Source organism: Lissotriton vulgaris, chromosome 12 (assembly GCF_964263255.1).
Source record: "Lissotriton vulgaris chromosome 12, aLisVul1.2, whole genome shotgun sequence".
In the NCBI taxonomy this organism is placed as follows: Eukaryota; Metazoa; Chordata; class Amphibia; order Caudata; family Salamandridae; genus Lissotriton; species Lissotriton vulgaris.
Genome location: NC_141700.1, coordinates 265,411,799 through 265,435,413, shown reverse-complemented (window position 1 = coordinate 265,435,413; position 23,615 = coordinate 265,411,799). Strand labels below are relative to the sequence as shown.

General features: G+C 49.3%; 1 protein-coding gene across 1 annotated transcript in view; it reads left to right on the top strand.

The window, feature by feature from the left end:
* The window catches only part of ADGRG5 (adhesion G protein-coupled receptor G5), a 303,433-nt gene that overhangs the window by 91,069 nt on the left and 188,749 nt on the right, over positions 1-23,615 (top strand). Inside the window, exon 3 of the mRNA XM_086946433.1 lies at positions 108-224. Within this exon, the coding sequence (XP_086802559.1) occupies positions 108-224 (117 nt within the window). The remainder of the gene's footprint in view (positions 1-107; positions 225-23,615) is intronic.

Sequence of the window (23,615 nt, the reverse complement as noted above, 5' to 3'; positions counted from 1 at the left end):
GTTGGTGCTGCGATGTGAGCATTACTCGCGTTTTGACAAAGTCTGCAAAAGGTGATGATTTGGACCAGATTTGTTAAATAACTGTTAATTTTCTGTGTTTATTATAGGATGGGAAGAACAGCTCCCTGTTGAATGATAAAATCATTGGGGTAACGCTATATGACCACACTGTTCAAAACCTCAGCAGCAATGCAGAGATCAGATTTTGGCATCAGCAAGCACTTGTGAGTATTACCCGCCCACCAGCCAGGGCAGTGCGACTGGGGTGAGGCAAAGGTTATTGTCCATGCTTTGTTACAGAATATCACCAGGCACACCACCAGATATCACTCCGCATAGCAGACTTACTCAGCATTTACATAGATTCTTAATACACTTGTACTATGACTTTTGACAGGCAGCCCCACAGAAACCATCCCACACATCTTAGGTTAACCCAATAGCAAATACATTAACCCCCAAGGTGGGACTTCTGCACCCAGCACCTCGTGTTTCAGATCCCTTTACTTCTAGTAAGTCTATAACCCTATTAAACTACTTATGCCCTAATGACTTATTAAGATATATGGAGATAACAGAGGCATATGTAAGAAAAAAGAAAGCGCGTTATAATTGTTATTGTTATTGTTAATTGACATTTATATAGCGCTGAATCACCGACAGGTCTCTCAGCGCTGGGGGGGGGGGGGAGGTGGGCAACTAGACGACACCGGGCTGATGCGTGAGTTTAAGCAGTACTAAATGATTCTCTGAACAAGATAGTTTTGAGTTGTTTCCTGAAACGGAGCAGGGAGGGTTCCTTACGGAGGTGCTCAGGAAGCTCGTTCCAGAGCTGAGGGGCCACGACAGAGAAGGCTCTGCCTCCTTTTTATGTAAGCTCGTATCTCGGGCAGGATAGACGACCAGCCTTGGAGGACCGTAGCGTGCGACCAGGTACATAGGCCTCTAGGCGTTCTTTTATATAGGTTGGGGCTTGGCCATAGATCTCCTTTCTGGTAAAGAATTGGCTTGGTAGTTTAGTCTACCCTGTTCCCATGATGCACTGGGCCAGGGACAGACTGATTTGCATATAGCCAGGTTCTGAGCTGGGATGGGGCAGTGAGATAAATAACGGTGATGGATCAAGCCCTGATCTTTGGACTGGGTAAGAGTGGTCTGCTCAATTCAGACACTCTGTTCATCACCACCCCCTTTTGTAAATCGATTTTGGCCACTATAGGTGTGGCAGGGTATACTCAGACATGAGTCCCTTTCTCACTGCTCCATCAGGATTCAAGCAAGCCGGGCCGAAGAGGCTGAAATGCCAGAAACCGGTCCCCGGTAGCTTGTCTCCTTTCTGGTAAAGAATTGGCTTGGTAGTTTAGTCTGCCCTGTTCCCATGATGCACTGGGCCAGGGACAGACTGATTTGCATATAGCCAGGTTCTGAGCTGGGATGGGGCAGTGAGATAAATAACGGTGATGGATCAAGCCCTGATCTTTGGACTGGGTAAGAGTGGTCTGCTCAATTCAGACACTCTGTTCATCACCACCCCTTTTGTAAATCGATTTTGGCCACTATAGGTGTGGCAGGGTATACTCAGACATGAGTCCCTTTCTCACTGCTCCATCAGGATTCAAGCAAGCCGGGCCGAAGAGGCTGAAATGCCAGAAACCGGTCCCCGGTAGCTTGTCTCCTTTCTGGTAAAGAATTGGCTTGGTAGTTTAGTCTGCCCTGTTCCCATGATGCACTGGGCCAGGGACAGACTGATTTGCATATAGCCAGGTTCTGAGCTGGGATGGGGCAGTGAGATAAATAACGGTGATGGATCAAGCCCTGATCTTTGGACTGGGTAAGAGTGGTCTGCTCAATTCAGACACTCTGTTCATCACCACCCCCTTTTGTAAATCGATTTTGGCCACTATAGGTGTGGCAGGGTATACTCAGACATGAGTCCCTTTCTCACTGCTCCATCAGGATTCAAGCAAGCCGGGCCGAAGAGGCTGAAATGCCAGAAACCGGTCCCCGGTAGCTTGTCTCCTTTCTGGTAAAGAATTGGCTTGGTAGTTTAGTCTGCCCTGTTCCCATGATGCACTGGGCCAGGGACAGACTGATTTGCATATAGCCAGGTTCTGAGCTGGGATGGGGCAGTGAGATAAATAACGGTGATGGATCAAGCCCTGATCTTTGGACTGGGTAAGAGTGGTCTGCTCAATTCAGACACTCTGTTCATCACCACCCCCTTTTGTAAATCGATTTTGGCCACTATAGGTGTGGCAGGGTATACTCAGACATGAGTCCCTTTCTCACTGCTCCATCAGGATTCAAGCAAGCCGGGCCGAAGAGGCTGAAATGCCAGAAACCGGTCCCCGGTAGCTTGTCTCCTTTCTGGTAAAGAATTGGCTTGGTAGTTTAGTCTGCCCTGTTCCCATGATGCACTGGGCCAGGGACAGACTGATTTGCATATAGCCAGGTTCTGAGCTGGGATGGGGCAGTGAGATAAATAACGGTGATGGATCAAGCCCTGATCTTTGGACTGGGTAAGAGTGGTCTGCTCAATTCAGACACTCTGTTCATCACCACCCCCTTTTGTAAATCGATTTTGGCCACTATAGGTGTGGCAGGGTATACTCAGACATGAGTCCCTTTCTCACTGCTCCATCAGGATTCAAGCAAGCCGGGCCGAAGAGGCTGAAATGCCAGAAACCGGTCCCCGGTAGCTTGTCTCCTTTCTGGTAAAGAATTGGCTTGGTAGTTTAGTCTGCCCTGTTCCCATGATGCACTGGGCCAGGGACAGACTGATTTGCATATAGCCAGGTTCTGAGCTGGGATGGGGCAGTGAGATAAATAACGGTGATGGATCAAGCCCTGATCTTTGGACTGGGTAAGAGTGGTCTGCTCAATTCAGACACTCTGTTCATCACCACCCCCTTTTGTAAATCGATTTTGGCCACTATAGGTGTGGCAGGGTATACTCAGACATGAGTCCCTTTCTCACTGCTCCATCAGGATTCAAGCAAGCCGGGCCGAAGAGGCTGAAATGCCAGAAACCGGTCCCCGGTAGCTTGTCTCCTTTCTGGTAAAGAATTGGCTTGGTAGTTTAGTCTGCCCTGTTCCCATGATGCACTGGGCCAGGGACAGACTGATTTGCATATAGCCAGGTTCTGAGCTGGGATGGGGCAGTGAGATAAATAACGGTGATGGATCAAGCCCTGATCTTTGGACTGGGTAAGAGTGGTCTGCTCAATTCAGACACTCTGTTCATCACCACCCCCTTTTGTAAATCGATTTTGGCCACTATAGGTGTGGCAGGGTATACTCAGACATGAGTCCCTTTCTCACTGCTCCATCAGGATTCAAGCAAGCCGGGCCGAAGAGGCTGAAATGCCAGAAACCGGTCCCCGGTAGCTTGTCTCCTTTCTGGTAAAGAATTGGCTTGGTAGTTTAGTCTGCCCTGTTCCCATGATGCACTGGGCCAGGGACAGACTGATTTGCATATAGCCAGGTTCTGAGCTGGGATGGGGCAGTGAGATAAATAACGGTGATGGATCAAGCCCTGATCTTTGGACTGGGTAAGAGTGGTCTGCTCAATTCAGACACTCTGTTCATCACCACCCCCTTTTGTAAATCGATTTTGGCCACTATAGGTGTGGCAGGGTATACTCAGACATGAGTCCCTTTCTCACTGCTCCATCAGGATTCAAGCAAGCCGGGCCGAAGAGGCTGAAATGCCAGAAACCGGTCCCCGGTAGCTTGTCTCCTTTCTGGTAAAGAATTGGCTTGGTAGTTTAGTCTGCCCTGTTCCCATGATGCACTGGGCCAGGGACAGACTGATTTGCATATAGCCAGGTTCTGAGCTGGGATGGGGCAGTGAGATAAATAACGGTGATGGATCAAGCCCTGATCTTTGGACTGGGTAAGAGTGGTCTGCTCAATTCAGACACTCTGTTCATCACCACCCCCTTTTGTAAATCGATTTTGGCCACTATAGGTGTGGCAGGGTATACTCAGACATGAGTCCCTTTCTCACTGCTCCATCAGGATTCAAGCAAGCCGGGCCGAAGAGGCTGAAATGCCAGAAACCGGTCCCCGGTAGCTTGTCTCCTTTCTGGTAAAGAATTGGCTTGGTAGTTTAGTCTGCCCTGTTCCCATGATGCACTGGGCCAGGGACAGACTGATTTGCATATAGCCAGGTTCTGAGCTGGGATGGGGCAGTGAGATAAATAACGGTGATGGATCAAGCCCTGATCTTTGGACTGGGTAAGAGTGGTCTGCTCAATTCAGACACTCTGTTCATCACCACCCCCTTTTGTAAATCGATTTTGGCCACTATAGGTGTGGCAGGGTATACTCAGACATGAGTCCCTTTCTCACTGCTCCATCAGGATTCAAGCAAGCCGGGCCGAAGAGGCTGAAATGCCAGAAACCGGTCCCCGGTAGCTTGTCTCCTTTCTGGTAAAGAATTGGCTTGGTAGTTTAGTCTGCCCTGTTCCCATGATGCACTGGGCCAGGGACAGACTGATTTGCATATAGCCAGGTTCTGAGCTGGGATGGGGCAGTGAGATAAATAACGGTGATGGATCAAGCCCTGATCTTTGGACTGGGTAAGAGTGGTCTGCTCAATTCAGACACTCTGTTCATCACCACCCCCTTTTGTAAATCGATTTTGGCCACTATAGGTGTGGCAGGGTATACTCAGACATGAGTCCCTTTCTCACTGCTCCATCAGGATTCAAGCAAGCCGGGCCGAAGAGGCTGAAATGCCAGAAACCGGTCCCCGGTAGCTTGTCTCCTTTCTGGTAAAGAATTGGCTTGGTAGTTTAGTCTGCCCTGTTCCCATGATGCACTGGGCCAGGGACAGACTGATTTGCATATAGCCAGGTTCTGAGCTGGGATGGGGCAGTGAGATAAATAACGGTGATGGATCAAGCCCTGATCTTTGGACTGGGTAAGAGTGGTCTGCTCAATTCAGACACTCTGTTCATCACCACCCCCTTTTGTAAATCGATTTTGGCCACTATAGGTGTGGCAGGGTATACTCAGACATGAGTCCCTTTCTCACTGCTCCATCAGGATTCAAGCAAGCCGGGCCGAAGAGGCTGAAATGCCAGAAACCGGTCCCCGGTAGCTTGTCTCCTTTCTGGTAAAGAATTGGCTTGGTAGTTTAGTCTGCCCTGTTCCCATGATGCACTGGGCCAGGGACAGACTGATTTGCATATAGCCAGGTTCTGAGCTGGGATGGGGCAGTGAGATAAATAACGGTGATGGATCAAGCCCTGATCTTTGGACTGGGTAAGAGTGGTCTGCTCAATTCAGACACTCTGTTCATCACCACCCCCTTTTGTAAATCGATTTTGGCCACTATAGGTGTGGCAGGGTATACTCAGACATGAGTCCCTTTCTCACTGCTCCATCAGGATTCAAGCAAGCCGGGCCGAAGAGGCTGAAATGCCAGAAACCGGTCCCCGGTAGCTTGTCTCCTTTCTGGTAAAGAATTGGCTTGGTAGTTTAGTCTGCCCTGTTCCCATGATGCACTGGGCCAGGGACAGACTGATTTGCATATAGCCAGGTTCTGAGCTGGGATGGGGCAGTGAGATAAATAACGGTGATGGATCAAGCCCTGATCTTTGGACTGGGTAAGAGTGGTCTGCTCAATTCAGACACTCTGTTCATCACCACCCCCTTTTGTAAATCGATTTTGGCCACTATAGGTGTGGCAGGGTATACTCAGACATGAGTCCCTTTCTCACTGCTCCATCAGGATTCAAGCAAGCCGGGCCGAAGAGGCTGAAATGCCAGAAACCGGTCCCCGGTAGCTTGTCTCCTTTCTGGTAAAGAATTGGCTTGGTAGTTTAGTCTGCCCTGTTCCCATGATGCACTGGGCCAGGGACAGACTGATTTGCATATAGCCAGGTTCTGAGCTGGGATGGGGCAGTGAGATAAATAACAGTGATGGATCAAGCCCTGATCTTTGGACTGGGTAAGAGTGGTCTGCTCAATTCAGACACTCTGTTCATCACCACCCCCTTTTGTAAATCGATTTTGGCCACTATAGGTGTGGCAGGGTATACTCAGACATGAGTCCCTTTCTCACTGCTCCATCAGGATTCAAGCAAGCCGGGCCGAAGAGGCTGAAATGCCAGAAACCGGTCCCCGGTAGCTTGTCTCCTTTCTGGTAAAGAATTGGCTTGGTAGTTTAGTCTGCCCTGTTCCCATGATGCACTGGGCCAGGGACAGACTGATTTGCATATAGCCAGGTTCTGAGCTGGGATGGGGCAGTGAGATAAATAACGGTGATGGATCAAGCCCTGATCTTTGGACTGGGTAAGAGTGGTCTGCTCAATTCAGACACTCTGTTCATCACCACCCCCTTTTGTAAATCGATTTTGGCCACTATAGGTGTGGCAGGGTATACTCAGACATGAGTCCCTTTCTCACTGCTCCATCAGGATTCAAGCAAGCCGGGCCGAAGAGGCTGAAATGCCAGAAACCGGTCCCCGGTAGCTTGTCTCCTTTCTGGTAAAGAATTGGCTTGGTAGTTTAGTCTGCCCTGTTCCCATGATGCACTGGGCCAGGGACAGACTGATTTGCATATAGCCAGGTTCTGAGCTGGGATGGGGCAGTGAGATAAATAACGGTGATGGATCAAGCCCTGATCTTTGGACTGGGTAAGAGTGGTCTGCTCAATTCAGACACTCTGTTCATCACCACCCCCTTTTGTAAATCGATTTTGGCCACTATAGGTGTGGCAGGGTATACTCAGACATGAGTCCCTTTCTCACTGCTCCATCAGGATTCAAGCAAGCCGGGCCGAAGAGGCTGAAATGCCAGAAACCGGTCCCCGGTAGCTTGTCTCCTTTCTGGTAAAGAATTGGCTTGGTAGTTTAGTCTGCCCTGTTCCCATGATGCACTGGGCCAGGGACAGACTGATTTGCATATAGCCAGGTTCTGAGCTGGGATGGGGCAGTGAGATAAATAACGGTGATGGATCAAGCCCTGATCTTTGGACTGGGTAAGAGTGGTCTGCTCAATTCAGACACTCTGTTCATCACCACCCCCTTTTGTAAATCGATTTTGGCCACTATAGGTGTGGCAGGGTATACTCAGACATGAGTCCCTTTCTCACTGCTCCATCAGGATTCAAGCAAGCCGGGCCGAAGAGGCTGAAATGCCAGAAACCGGTCCCCGGTAGCTTGTCTCCTTTCTGGTAAAGAATTGGCTTGGTAGTTTAGTCTGCCCTGTTCCCATGATGCACTGGGCCAGGGACAGACTGATTTGCATATAGCCAGGTTCTGAGCTGGGATGGGGCAGTGAGATAAATAACGGTGATGGATCAAGCCCTGATCTTTGGACTGGGTAAGAGTGGTCTGCTCAATTCAGACACTCTGTTCATCACCACCCCCTTTTGTAAATCGATTTTGGCCACTATAGGTGTGGCAGGGTATACTCAGACATGAGTCCCTTTCTCACTGCTCCATCAGGATTCAAGCAAGCCGGGCCGAAGAGGCTGAAATGCCAGAAACCGGTCCCCGGTAGCTTGTCTCCTTTCTGGTAAAGAATTGGCTTGGTAGTTTAGTCTGCCCTGTTCCCATGATGCACTGGGCCAGGGACAGACTGATTTGCATATAGCCAGGTTCTGAGCTGGGATGGGGCAGTGAGATAAATAACGGTGATGGATCAAGCCCTGATCTTTGGACTGGGTAAGAGTGGTCTGCTCAATTCAGACACTCTGTTCATCACCACCCCCTTTTGTAAATCGATTTTGGCCACTATAGGTGTGGCAGGGTATACTCAGACATGAGTCCCTTTCTCACTGCTCCATCAGGATTCAAGCAAGCCGGGCCGAAGAGGCTGAAATGCCAGAAACCGGTCCCCGGTAGCTTGTCTCCTTTCTGGTAAAGAATTGGCTTGGTAGTTTAGTCTGCCCTGTTCCCATGATGCACTGGGCCAGGGACAGACTGATTTGCATATAGCCAGGTTCTGAGCTGGGATGGGGCAGTGAGATAAATAACGGTGATGGATCAAGCCCTGATCTTTGGACTGGGTAAGAGTGGTCTGCTCAATTCAGACACTCTGTTCATCACCACCCCCTTTTGTAAATCGATTTTGGCCACTATAGGTGTGGCAGGGTATACTCAGACATGAGTCCCTTTCTCACTGCTCCATCAGGATTCAAGCAAGCCGGGCCGAAGAGGCTGAAATGCCAGAAACCGGTCCCCGGTAGCTTGTCTCCTTTCTGGTAAAGAATTGGCTTGGTAGTTTAGTCTGCCCTGTTCCCATGATGCACTGGGCCAGGGACAGACTGATTTGCATATAGCCAGGTTCTGAGCTGGGATGGGGCAGTGAGATAAATAACGGTGATGGATCAAGCCCTGATCTTTGGACTGGGTAAGAGTGGTCTGCTCAATTCAGACACTCTGTTCATCACCACCCCCTTTTGTAAATCGATTTTGGCCACTATAGGTGTGGCAGGGTATACTCAGACATGAGTCCCTTTCTCACTGCTCCATCAGGATTCAAGCAAGCCGGGCCGAAGAGGCTGAAATGCCAGAAACCGGTCCCCGGTAGCTTGTCTCCTTTCTGGTAAAGAATTGGCTTGGTAGTTTAGTCTGCCCTGTTCCCATGATGCACTGGGCCAGGGACAGACTGATTTGCATATAGCCAGGTTCTGAGCTGGGATGGGGCAGTGAGATAAATAACGGTGATGGATCAAGCCCTGATCTTTGGACTGGGTAAGAGTGGTCTGCTCAATTCAGACACTCTGTTCATCACCACCCCCTTTTGTAAATCGATTTTGGCCACTATAGGTGTGGCAGGGTATACTCAGACATGAGTCCCTTTCTCACTGCTCCATCAGGATTCAAGCAAGCCGGGCCGAAGAGGCTGAAATGCCAGAAACCGGTCCCCGGTAGCTTGTCTCCTTTCTGGTAAAGAATTGGCTTGGTAGTTTAGTCTGCCCTGTTCCCATGATGCACTGGGCCAGGGACAGACTGATTTGCATATAGCCAGGTTCTGAGCTGGGATGGGGCAGTGAGATAAATAACGGTGATGGATCAAGCCCTGATCTTTGGACTGGGTAAGAGTGGTCTGCTCAATTCAGACACTCTGTTCATCACCACCCCCTTTTGTAAATCGATTTTGGCCACTATAGGTGTGGCAGGGTATACTCAGACATGAGTCCCTTTCTCACTGCTCCATCAGGATTCAAGCAAGCCGGGCCGAAGAGGCTGAAATGCCAGAAACCGGTCCCCGGTAGCTTGTCTCCTTTCTGGTAAAGAATTGGCTTGGTAGTTTAGTCTGCCCTGTTCCCATGATGCACTGGGCCAGGGACAGACTGATTTGCATATAGCCAGGTTCTGAGCTGGGATGGGGCAGTGAGATAAATAACGGTGATGGATCAAGCCCTGATCTTTGGACTGGGTAAGAGTGGTCTGCTCAATTCAGACACTCTGTTCATCACCACCCCCTTTTGTAAATCGATTTTGGCCACTATAGGTGTGGCAGGGTATACTCAGACATGAGTCCCTTTCTCACTGCTCCATCAGGATTCAAGCAAGCCGGGCCGAAGAGGCTGAAATGCCAGAAACCGGTCCCCGGTAGCTTGTCTCCTTTCTGGTAAAGAATTGGCTTGGTAGTTTAGTCTGCCCTGTTCCCATGATGCACTGGGCCAGGGACAGACTGATTTGCATATAGCCAGGTTCTGAGCTGGGATGGGGCAGTGAGATAAATAACGGTGATGGATCAAGCCCTGATCTTTGGACTGGGTAAGAGTGGTCTGCTCAATTCAGACACTCTGTTCATCACCACCCCCTTTTGTAAATCGATTTTGGCCACTATAGGTGTGGCAGGGTATACTCAGACATGAGTCCCTTTCTCACTGCTCCATCAGGATTCAAGCAAGCCGGGCCGAAGAGGCTGAAATGCCAGAAACCGGTCCCCGGTAGCTTGTCTCCTTTCTGGTAAAGAATTGGCTTGGTAGTTTAGTCTGCCCTGTTCCCATGATGCACTGGGCCAGGGACAGACTGATTTGCATATAGCCAGGTTCTGAGCTGGGATGGGGCAGTGAGATAAATAACGGTGATGGATCAAGCCCTGATCTTTGGACTGGGTAAGAGTGGTCTGCTCAATTCAGACACTCTGTTCATCACCACCCCCTTTTGTAAATCGATTTTGGCCACTATAGGTGTGGCAGGGTATACTCAGACATGAGTCCCTTTCTCACTGCTCCATCAGGATTCAAGCAAGCCGGGCCGAAGAGGCTGAAATGCCAGAAACCGGTCCCCGGTAGCTTGTCTCCTTTCTGGTAAAGAATTGGCTTGGTAGTTTAGTCTGCCCTGTTCCCATGATGCACTGGGCCAGGGACAGACTGATTTGCATATAGCCAGGTTCTGAGCTGGGATGGGGCAGTGAGATAAATAACGGTGATGGATCAAGCCCTGATCTTTGGACTGGGTAAGAGTGGTCTGCTCAATTCAGACACTCTGTTCATCACCACCCCCTTTTGTAAATCGATTTTGGCCACTATAGGTGTGGCAGGGTATACTCAGACATGAGTCCCTTTCTCACTGCTCCATCAGGATTCAAGCAAGCCGGGCCGAAGAGGCTGAAATGCCAGAAACCGGTCCCCGGTAGCTTGTCTCCTTTCTGGTAAAGAATTGGCTTGGTAGTTTAGTCTGCCCTGTTCCCATGATGCACTGGGCCAGGGACAGACTGATTTGCATATAGCCAGGTTCTGAGCTGGGATGGGGCAGTGAGATAAATAACGGTGATGGATCAAGCCCTGATCTTTGGACTGGGTAAGAGTGGTCTGCTCAATTCAGACACTCTGTTCATCACCACCCCCTTTTGTAAATCGATTTTGGCCACTATAGGTGTGGCAGGGTATACTCAGACATGAGTCCCTTTCTCACTGCTCCATCAGGATTCAAGCAAGCCGGGCCGAAGAGGCTGAAATGCCAGAAACCGGTCCCCGGTAGCTTGTCTCCTTTCTGGTAAAGAATTGGCTTGGTAGTTTAGTCTGCCCTGTTCCCATGATGCACTGGGCCAGGGACAGACTGATTTGCATATAGCCAGGTTCTGAGCTGGGATGGGGCAGTGAGATAAATAACGGTGATGGATCAAGCCCTGATCTTTGGACTGGGTAAGAGTGGTCTGCTCAATTCAGACACTCTGTTCATCACCACCCCCTTTTGTAAATCGATTTTGGCCACTATAGGTGTGGCAGGGTATACTCAGACATGAGTCCCTTTCTCACTGCTCCATCAGGATTCAAGCAAGCCGGGCCGAAGAGGCTGAAATGCCAGAAACCGGTCCCCGGTAGCTTGTCTCCTTTCTGGTAAAGAATTGGCTTGGTAGTTTAGTCTGCCCTGTTCCCATGATGCACTGGGCCAGGGACAGACTGATTTGCATATAGCCAGGTTCTGAGCTGGGATGGGGCAGTGAGATAAATAACGGTGATGGATCAAGCCCTGATCTTTGGACTGGGTAAGAGTGGTCTGCTCAATTCAGACACTCTGTTCATCACCACCCCCTTTTGTAAATCGATTTTGGCCACTATAGGTGTGGCAGGGTATACTCAGACATGAGTCCCTTTCTCACTGCTCCATCAGGATTCAAGCAAGCCGGGCCGAAGAGGCTGAAATGCCAGAAACCGGTCCCCGGTAGCTTGTCTCCTTTCTGGTAAAGAATTGGCTTGGTAGTTTAGTCTGCCCTGTTCCCATGATGCACTGGGCCAGGGACAGACTGATTTGCATATAGCCAGGTTCTGAGCTGGGATGGGGCAGTGAGATAAATAACGGTGATGGATCAAGCCCTGATCTTTGGACTGGGTAAGAGTGGTCTGCTCAATTCAGACACTCTGTTCATCACCACCCCCTTTTGTAAATCGATTTTGGCCACTATAGGTGTGGCAGGGTATACTCAGACATGAGTCCCTTTCTCACTGCTCCATCAGGATTCAAGCAAGCCGGGCCGAAGAGGCTGAAATGCCAGAAACCGGTCCCCGGTAGCTTGTCTCCTTTCTGGTAAAGAATTGGCTTGGTAGTTTAGTCTGCCCTGTTCCCATGATGCACTGGGCCAGGGACAGACTGATTTGCATATAGCCAGGTTCTGAGCTGGGATGGGGCAGTGAGATAAATAACGGTGATGGATCAAGCCCTGATCTTTGGACTGGGTAAGAGTGGTCTGCTCAATTCAGACACTCTGTTCATCACCACCCCCTTTTGTAAATCGATTTTGGCCACTATAGGTGTGGCAGGGTATACTCAGACATGAGTCCCTTTCTCACTGCTCCATCAGGATTCAAGCAAGCCGGGCCGAAGAGGCTGAAATGCCAGAAACCGGTCCCCGGTAGCTTGTCTCCTTTCTGGTAAAGAATTGGCTTGGTAGTTTAGTCTGCCCTGTTCCCATGATGCACTGGGCCAGGGACAGACTGATTTGCATATAGCCAGGTTCTGAGCTGGGATGGGGCAGTGAGATAAATAACGGTGATGGATCAAGCCCTGATCTTTGGACTGGGTAAGAGTGGTCTGCTCAATTCAGACACTCTGTTCATCACCACCCCCTTTTGTAAATCGATTTTGGCCACTATAGGTGTGGCAGGGTATACTCAGACATGAGTCCCTTTCTCACTGCTCCATCAGGATTCAAGCAAGCCGGGCCGAAGAGGCTGAAATGCCAGAAACCGGTCCCCGGTAGCTTGTCTCCTTTCTGGTAAAGAATTGGCTTGGTAGTTTAGTCTGCCCTGTTCCCATGATGCACTGGGCCAGGGACAGACTGATTTGCATATAGCCAGGTTCTGAGCTGGGATGGGGCAGTGAGATAAATAACGGTGATGGATCAAGCCCTGATCTTTGGACTGGGTAAGAGTGGTCTGCTCAATTCAGACACTCTGTTCATCACCACCCCCTTTTGTAAATCGATTTTGGCCACTATAGGTGTGGCAGGGTATACTCAGACATGAGTCCCTTTCTCACTGCTCCATCAGGATTCAAGCAAGCCGGGCCGAAGAGGCTGAAATGCCAGAAACCGGTCCCCGGTAGCTTGTCTCCTTTCTGGTAAAGAATTGGCTTGGTAGTTTAGTCTGCCCTGTTCCCATGATGCACTGGGCCAGGGACAGACTGATTTGCATATAGCCAGGTTCTGAGCTGGGATGGGGCAGTGAGATAAATAACGGTGATGGATCAAGCCCTGATCTTTGGACTGGGTAAGAGTGGTCTGCTCAATTCAGACACTCTGTTCATCACCACCCCCTTTTGTAAATCGATTTTGGCCGCTATAGGTGTGGCAGGGTATACTCAGACATGAGTCCCTTTCTCACTGCTCCATCAGGATTCAAGCAAGCCGGGCCGAAGAGGCTGAAATGCCAGAAACCGGTCCCCGGTAGCTTGTCTCCTTTCTGGTAAAGAATTGGCTTGGTAGTTTAGTCTGCCCTGTTCCCATGATGCACTGGGCCAGGGACAGACTGATTTGCATATAGCCAGGTTCTGAGCTGGGATGGGGCAGTGAGATAAATAACGGTGATGGATCAAGCCCTGATCTTTGGACTGGGTAAGAGTGGTCTGCTCAATTCAGACACTCTGTTCATCACCACCCCCTTTTGTAAATCGATTTTGGCCACTATAGGTGTGGCAGGGTATACTCAGACATGAGTCCCTTTCTCACTGCTCCATCAGGATTCAAGCAAGCCGGGCCGAAGAGGCTGAAATGCCAGAAACCGGTCCCCGGTAGCTTGTCTCCTTTCTGGTAAAGAATTGGCTTGGTAGTTTAGTCTGCCCTGTTCCCATGATGCACTGGGCCAGGGACAGACTGATTTGCATATAGCCAGGTTCTGAGCTGGGATGGGGCAGTGAGATAAATAACGGTGATGGATCAAGCCCTGATCTTTGGACTGGGTAAGAGTGGTCTGCTCAATTCAGACACTCTGTTCATCACCACCCCCTTTTGTAAATCGATTTTGGCCGCTATAGGTGTGGCAGGGTATACTCAGACATGAGTCCCTTTCTCACTGCTCCATCAGGATTCAAGCAAGCCGGGCCGAAGAGGCTGAAATGCCAGAAACCGGTCCCCGGTAGCTTGTCTCCTTTCTGGTAAAGAATTGGCTTGGTAGTTTAGTCTGCCCTGTTCCCATGATGCACTGGGCCAGGGACAGACTGATTTGCATATAGCCAGGTTCTGAGCTGGGATGGGGCAGTGAGATAAATAACGGTGATGGATCAAGCCCTGATCTTTGGACTGGGTAAGAGTGGTCTGCTCAATTCAGACACTCTGTTCATCACCACCCCCTTTTGTAAATCGATTTTGGCCACTATAGGTGTGGCAGGGTATACTCAGACATGAGTCCCTTTCTCACTGCTCCATCAGGATTCAAGCAAGCCGGGCCGAAGAGGCTGAAATGCCAGAAACCGGTCCCCGGTAGCTTGTCTCCTTTCTGGTAAAGAATTGGCTTGGTAGTTTAGTCTGCCCTGTTCCCATGATGCACTGGGCCAGGGACAGACTGATTTGCATATAGCCAGGTTCTGAGCTGGGATGGGGCAGTGAGATAAATAACGGTGATGGATCAAGCCCTGCTCTTTGGACTGGGTAAGAGTGGTCTGCTCAATTCAGACACTCTGTTCATCACCACCCCCTTTTGTAAATCGATTTTGGCCACTATAGGTGTGGCAGGGTATACTCAGACATGAGTCCCTTTCTCACTGCTCCATCAGGATTCAAGCAAGCCGGGCCGAAGAGGCTGAAATGCCAGAAACCGGTCCCCGGTAGCTTGTCTCCTTTCTGGTAAAGAATTGGCTTGGTAGTTTAGTCTGCCCTGTTCCCATGATGCACTGGGCCAGGGACAGACTGATTTGCATATAGCCAGGTTCTGAGCTGGGATGGGGCAGTGAGATAAATAACGGTGATGGATCAAGCCCTGATCTTTGGACTGGGTAAGAGTGGTCTGCTCAATTCAGACACTCTGTTCATCACCACCCCCTTTTGTAAATCGATTTTGGCCACTATAGGTGTGGCAGGGTATACTCAGACATGAGTCCCTTTCTCACTGCTCCATCAGGATTCAAGCAAGCCGGGCCGAAGAGGCTGAAATGCCAGAAACCGGTCCCCGGTAGCTTGTCTCCTTTCTGGTAAAGAATTGGCTTGGTAGTTTAGTCTGCCCTGTTCCCATGATGCACTGGGCCAGGGACAGACTGATTTGCATATAGCCAGGTTCTGAGCTGGGATGGGGCAGTGAGATAAATAACGGTGATGGATCAAGCCCTGATCTTTGGACTGGGTAAGAGTGGTCTGCTCAATTCAGACACTCTGTTCATCACCACCCCCTTTTGTAAATCGATTTTGGCCACTATAGGTGTGGCAGGGTATACTCAGACATGAGTCCCTTTCTCACTGCTCCATCAGGATTCAAGCAAGCCGGGCCGAAGAGGCTGAAATGCCAGAAACCGGTCCCCGGTAGCTTGTCTCCTTTCTGGTAAAGAATTGGCTTGGTAGTTTAGTCTGCCCTGTTCCCATGATGCACTGGGCCAGGGACAGACTGATTTGCATATAGCCAGGTTCTGAGCTGGGATGGGGCAGTGAGATAAATAACGGTGATGGATCAAGCCCTGATCTTTGGACTGGGTAAGAGTGGTCTGCTCAATTCAGACACTCTGTTCATCACCACCCCCTTTTGTAAATCGATTTTGGCCACTATAGGTGTGGCAGGGTATACTCAGACATGAGTCCCTTTCTCACTGCTCCATCAGGATTCAAGCAAGCCGGGCCGAAGAGGCTGAAATGCCAGAAACCGGTCCCCGGTAGCTTGTCTCCTTTCTGGTAAAGAATTGGCTTGGTAGTTTAGTCTGCCCTGTTCCCATGATGCACTGGGCCAGGGACAGACTGATTTGCATATAGCCAGGTTCTGAGCTGGGATGGGGCAGTGAGATAAATAACGGTGATGGATCAAGCCCTGATCTTTGGACTGGGTAAGAGTGGTCTGCTCAATTCAGACACTCTGTTCATCACCACCCCCTTTTGTAAATCGATTTTGGCCACTATAGGTGTGGCAGGGTATACTCAGACATGAGTCCCTTTCTCACTGCTCCATCAGGATTCAAGCAAGCCGGGCCGAAGAGGCTGAAATGCCAGAAACCGGTCCCCGGTAGCTTGTCTCCTTTCTGGTAAAGAATTGGCTTGGTAGTTTAGTCTGCCCTGTTCCCATGATGCACTGGGCCAGGGACAGACTGATTTGCATATAGCCAGGTTCTGAGCTGGGATGGGGCAGTGAGATAAATAACGGTGATGGATCAAGCCCTGATCTTTGGACTGGGTAAGAGTGGTCTGCTCAATTCAGACACTCTGTTCATCACCACCCCCTTTTGTAAATAGATTGATTTGTGGGCAATGCAGAGGCCCTTGAATGTTGCTCTCTGCCTAATGGGGAGCCAATGTAGTTTGTGCAGCAGCGGGGTGGCATGAGATTTTCTAGGAAGCCTGAAGACCAGTCTTGCTGCATCGTTAAAGACCACCTGGAGTCTGTTGGTTAGTTTCTGAGGGAGGCCCAAGTATAAGGCATTGCCATAATCCAATCTTGAAACGATGGTGGCCGAAACTAACATTTGTATTGAGGTTGTGGTCAAAAGAGGGGTGAGTTTCCGCATCTGTCTGATCAGGCTAGAGCATGTACCGACCACTGAGGTGACTTGATTGGCCATTGAGAGCTCTGAATCGATTTTCAGACCAAGGCTCTTGACGACTGGCACGGGGGTAGGAGTGGGGCATAGCTCCTGGGGCCAAAAAAGGTCATTCCAGGGGGAGTTGATAAAAGGGATGACTAAAATCTCAGTTTTGTCTGGATTAATTTTCAGCGAGTTTGCTGACATCCAGCTTACTGTAAATCTGAGCACATTTTGAACATGTGCTTGGGCGAGGGGGGTGTTATGAATACTGAGGAGAAGTTGAGTGTCATCAGCGTAGTTGAATATTTTGCAGTCCATGTTGGCTAAAGCTACTATCAGTGGTTGTAAATAAATATTAAAGAGTAGTGGAGACAGAGCGGAGCCTTGAGGGACGCCACAACTAAGCAGCCCTTTATCTAATATCTGCTGGCCCTGCTGAATTCTTTGGGACCGGCCTGATAGAAAGGACTTGAGCCATTGGTGCGCTTGACCATTGATGCCCAAGGTAGAAAGTCTGGTGAGTTGTATCTCATGACAGCTGCATCCTCCCTCCTACACTACCAGGCGTAGCAGCAGCTGACATACAAGCTCATTCAGTATTCCTAAGGAGCCTCTTTGTCCACCAATCACCCAGCAGGTTACCCAGCGAAAGCATGTATTGCAACCCCTTTCGATCTCAGAGAGCACTCGTATCCATGAGGTATTAGCACCCTTTGCATACAACTCAATATTTCTTTACATTTAGCAATTCCAGGAATATTGGATCACTTGGAAAAAAAGGAGGCTAGAGTAACAAATGCATGAATATCTCAGATTAACTTCAAATGTATTATAATTATTTATGTATCCTGACTGTTACCCAACAAGGGAGAACAGAATGAAATGAATAAAACATACCCATATGGATTCACAACAGAACATTTGAACTCACTGGAAAAAATAACAGAATAGGGTGAAATTTGCATGAATTCACAATCCATGTATTAATGGTTGGGGGGTCGTTAGTGCAGGAAAAAGCAAATAAAAGTGACTTTGTAGCTGTTTTCTGAAGGTAACAGTGTAGTCTTAGTTATGAAGTCAGAAAATAGTTTCAGGCAGAAGTGGCAGCATTGAAGGAGGACTGCTTCTGAGCAAGAGTTGTTCTGAAATTTTAATTCTTCAAGTGTAACAGCTGAAATAAACTCATATAGAGGAGAAATGGAAACATATCTACGCCGTACTAGCGCCCAATAAAAACGGGGAATTTTAGAGTTATGTCAGTAGCCTTAACAATGGCGTTCATAAAGAGAATGCTGTACCCGCCAATGAATTGGCAGCCAATGCAACAAAGCTCTATGTCAAATCTAGATAAATCCTTGGATAATTTCATGGGGGTGGAGGGCAAGCATACAGGCCAACTTGAGGTAACTTTCACCGTTATAACAGAAAAATAAACCCTTACCATCCTGAACTGCATTTGGAAGGAAGGGGATCCTGGACCGAATGGTCTACCAGGAAGCATCTTCAATGAAGAAAGTGCGCCTGAAAGAGCTAGAGACCCTGCCAATCACTACTTAAGACGCCGAGTCAGGGCGCCGGGTAATTCATTGGTAGTTGTGCTCTTGGGGCGGAAGCCGGGAGCGAGTCTTTGTTTTTAAAAATTGATGTCACTGATTTACTTGTGCTTTTAATACTTACTCCTCAGGGAAACCAGTTGTCCTAAGCAGCCGAGTTATTGCTGTTGCGACACCACTATCCCTAACACTTCGCACATCGCGCTAAGATCGGAGGCCATGCCCCCTTTCAAGGCCACGCCCCCACGTGCCCTACCTGAAGCTGCATAAATCATGTGCATATTCCGGACGCGCAGCGGACGAGCGCAGCGGGCGCGATGATTGCGCGCCGAAGGCGCGCCAACGGTAAGCCCGTCTGCGCCCGTCCGCGACCGCACGAGGCCAGAGGCCTTCCCCCCTGACCAATCTTCGAGCCAAACCATCACTTATAGCTCGCATTCCCTTCGGCAACTATACCAGCCATCTGAGCCATCCTGTCTACACGCATGGGATCCGTCAATAAAGCATCCTGCATGCAGCAACTGCGGCTTTTATCTTGCCCCTCACCCCCCTAAGAAACCCACTATATACTCCATGCTTCTGCCCCATTGCCGTTCACTTCCCAAACATTCTATGGAAATCTTCCTAATGTTAGAGGAAATAAACCCAGATATTCTCTTTGCCACAGAGACGTGGCTGCAGGAACATTCTGAACCTGATCTGGTACAAGCCCTTCCGCCCGGATATCAAATACGTCGCCTCGACCGCAAAAAAGGAACTGGAGGTGGCCTAGCAGTAATCCATAAAGCAGATTATGAAGTTGCTAGCACCCCTGTGCACCTCCAAGACAGTGAATGTCTCTCTTTCTCTATAAAATTCAGCCCTATTCATACCTTCTCTGGCATGCTTATATACCGCCCGCCAGGATCCCAAGGTCTATTTCTTTCGAACCTTGCACCAATAGCCGCAAACCTGGCACTCAGCTCTGCCAACTACACAATTTTGGGTGACATTAACATCCATCTGGATGATTTGACCGACCCCTCCGCCAGAGAACTTACATCAAGCTTACAAGCCCTGGATCTACATCAACTTGTCCGTGGGCCTACACACCAAAAAGGGCACCTACTAGACCCCATTTTCAGTAACTGCCCCAACCTCCTTGCCAAAAACCCCTCCCCACTGCCCTGGTCTGACCATTTTCTTATCCCATTCACTTGGACCCTCCCCCATTACCCCCCCCAAAACCCCCGATGGCTCTACAGTCACGGAAATGGCAAAAAATCCCTCTACCCGAATGGCAAATGTCCTTAGAATGCACAAAAAACCCTAACTCTTCTAACCCTATCCAGGGCAACGATAATTACAACAAATGAATCTCCAATTCATTAGATCTCGTTCTCCCTATGAAAAGTTCTCATCCTAAGCGGGGCAATCCAACAGCCCCATGGTACACAAACGACCTACGAAAGGCCAAATGTGCCTGCAAGCGACTGGAGAGGAAATGGCGCCTTGACTACTGTCCAGCAGTCAAAGTCAGCTACAGAGCAGCCATTAAAAACTATAAAGCAGATATCTAACGAGCTCAGGCCACATACTATGAACAAAAGATAGATGATGCTGCGTCCAAACCTAAGGAGATTTACCGTATAGCCAAATCTCTCCTGCGACTTCCTGAGACCCCTAAAGCCCACAATAACACCCAGACCCATTGCGAGGAAATTGCGGAGTTTTTCCATCATAAAATTGAAATGGTCAATTCCTCCTTCCCCCACTCTGCCACCCTGCCTAGAGACCCCATCAACACTGACCCTACGGCAGTCCCACTCAGTGTTCTTAATAACTTCCCAGCTCCCGATAAAACCAATCTAGAAAAATTCATGAGAATGGTCAAATCTGGATCCCCAAATGACCCAGCCCCTCCTAGGGTTCTCACTCAAATAATTAGCCAGATATTACCCACCATCCAAGACCTGCTTAACTCCTCCCTTGATCTGAAACTGCCCTGATTGCAGTGACGGAGGAGGAAAGAAGGATCCTGGACGGTGGCGGCTCCGCGGCCATCGTCCTACTCGACCTAAGTGCCACCTTCGACACTGTAAATCACAGCATTTTACTCCATCGCCTTGGTATGATCGGAATGTCAGGAACAGCACTTACTTGGATGGAATCATTCCTTACAGACAGATCCTTCCAGATATTCGAAAAGGAGTCCACCTCCTCTAGCAAACCTCTTAACTGTGGAGTGCCTCAGGGCTCCTCCCTGAGCCCGACCCTTTTTAATGTTTACCTTAGCCCCCTAGCTGATGTTGTCCGTCCCTTTGGGGTGAAAATTGTCACCTACGCGGACGACACTCAGCTGGTGGTAGCGCTGGACTCTCCTTTTAATTCTCACCACAGCCTACATAAATGCCTGGAAGCTGTCGCGTCCTGGATGTCGGACTCCCATCTAAAACTTAACGGGGACAAAACAGAGGTAATGCTCCTTGGAAATAACATCTCGAAATATATTGATACCATCTGGCCCCTCTGTTTAGGCAGCTCCCCTCAACCTAAGGACCAAATCAAGAGCCTTGGGATTTGGCTCGATAACAATCTCACTTTCAATTACCAAGCCACCAAACTTGCGGCTACTTGCTTTGGGTTGATGAGATTGCTCCGCAAGATTCTCCCTCTCCTCCCTTTTCACTCAAGGCGGATCATGGTCCAAGGACTTATCTTGTCGCGTCTTGACTGCGGCAACGCCCTATATCTTGGCGCCCCACAGTCCACACTCTCCAAACTACAAGTCACTCAAAACTGCGCGGCAAGACTCCTGTTGAACCTTCCCCGCCGATCCTCAGTCAAAGCCAGATTGAAGGACCTTCACTGGCTCCCTGTGAGAGCCAGAATAGAATTCAAGAGCATGTGCGTTGCGCACCGCTCTTACTGAGGAACAGGCCCCGCCATAAATCATCTTCTGGTGGAAGCCTATTGTCCCCCTCGCGCACTCAGATCTGCGACCTCCTACTTGACCTCTGTACCACGCATAAGAAGAGCCAGATGCGGAGGCCGCTCGCTCTCCTACAACCTGGCCAAGATCTGGAACTCTCTCCCCCTCTTAATTAGATCAGAACCTAACCTGCTTACTTTTCGAAAACTTTTAAAAACCTGGCTTTTTAATAAATCCCACACTTAATCCCTCCTCTGCTTCCCACACTCCCACCCCTTCAGCCCAACCCATCTGTGTTTCTACAGCGCTGGGACGCCCTTGGGTAGCCATTGCGCTTTACAAATTGTCATTCCATTCCATTCCATTCCATCCCATAAATAACAATCATATCATACCTCTATATTAGACAGGATTCAGGCTCAATTCATCCACGCTGGACAACGCCATCACCCTGTCATAGCTGGCAACAGGAGCCACAGAGGTTACTTCCCCACCACTTTATGCCTGTTTTGTCGATTACATCTCCATACAGGCACATGTTGCTCCATCCAGGCACATGGGTTCACACTAAGCTCACGCAGACTCATGTAACAACCAAGACATACACCAACAAAGGACTAAATCAGGTCTGTCTGATTGCTCCTACCCTGATTAATTTATATACCAAGGGCTTGGGGGAGGCGCTGTTGAAAGTCAATATCTTTCCACCCAAATGAGTCCATCTCAGACTCCCCATTATGCAGTAAGAGGACGACCTGGTACTACTGGACCATATCAGAATTGGCATAAAAAGGACACTGGAGGCATTGCTTCTATACAGCATGGAAAACAAAGTTCAAGCTAATGCCACAAAAATGAAGGTCCTGGTCTTTGGTCACAAACCAAAACAGCAATTGCTGGATGGCATCTTGGCCCATTAAGGATTGCCACTACCAACAAATATAACTATCTGGGAATACAACTCACAAATACCGGCAGATCCACTTTGTAGGCCAAGGCACTGGAAGCTAAGGTTGCATATGGGTTATGTAAACTAAACCACAAGTTCCAAAGTCACTCCGCAGAGGGTATCCAATGGGTCATGCAAGCAAAACTAAATCCAACACTGAGCTATGGCCATCTTGTCTTTCTGGGTCAGCTCACCGAAAAACTGGAGCGACTGCATATAATGGCCTACCGAAAGTTTTTCAACCTTCCATACTCAACACGGCATGCATTGATTCTGCTGGAGTTCAATATTTCAACGATGGACATTGAATGCAAAAAAGACATAGTCAAAATTTACTATCGCGTGACCAAGCGGGGTCCTGATACAATTAGGGAAGCGCTAAAAGCAGTTTTCCACCAGGACAATAACAGCCATTGGGCCTGGTAACTCTCAAAGGCAAACGAGTCATTAGGCTTGCCCTTAGATATCATAACTGACACATCTTTAACACTGGCCAGCTTGAAAAGTTTGCTAAAGAAACAGGGCAAGTGCAACTCAAGGTTACAGGATATTGAGCAAATGAGATATACCCCTGGTGCAGGGGGCCTTGCCTACTCACATTAAATCACAGCAAGTCAACCATATCTGAAAGCAGGGCTGGGAAGGCGAGCCCTACAGAGCATATTGAAAACCACGCTCTTAACACTGCCAATATGGGATTACAGAGCTCCCTGGGAAAATAGATTCTCAGGAAACAAAGGATGTTGCCTGTGGCAATATCACCCAGAATCAGCCAAGCATATAAATCGTTGCCCAGCTTTGGAGGGACAGCAGAGACGATAATATTGAGGAACAATGTTCCTGCAAAATGGTGTGAGAATATGCCAAGAGGCCCTAATGCTCATTTACACCACCACAGCCCTGCTGGCCCTCACACAAATTGGCAAATTTTACGCGGAAGAAGCAAGGATTTTAAGAACAACCCAAAAAACAGAGACAAAAGACTGCAACACACAAGACGCCGATCGTTTATTACTGCAGAAACACCTTCTGGAGGATCACCCTATATGAACTGACCCTAAACGACTTCACTCTTGCACCTTAGATCTCCAAGGAGCGCATTGGCAAGCATGAAGGATGCACCACTCAAGGCAGTGGTTTAGCAAGGAGGTGAGCGGTCCACCCCGGGCGGCATGAGCTTTGGGGGCAGCGGCCTCCTTCTGCTCTTACCTGCTGTCTTGGGGGTGGCAATCATTCCCTCCTATCCTCCCCTGCGGCAGCTGCGGGCGGCAATCGGCGCTGAAACTCGCCGTGCACGCACCCCGCTCTTCAGTGGGCCCGCCGCGAGCGGCAAACGCAGTCTCCCACAAGCGCCATAGGGCTAGCTACTCCACTGACTCAAGGGGCCCGCACGGCGGTCTGGCTCCACATCTAGCATCTTATTCACCTCTGGTGGGCAGGTGCGGCTTTAGACATGTGCAAGCTGTGCACCTGCACAGGGCCACCAAACCCCAGGGGCCACCACGCCAATATATATCCTTAATATAATAATCCTCTGAGGATGGATACATATTTGTGTGGCGGCCCCTGGCAGG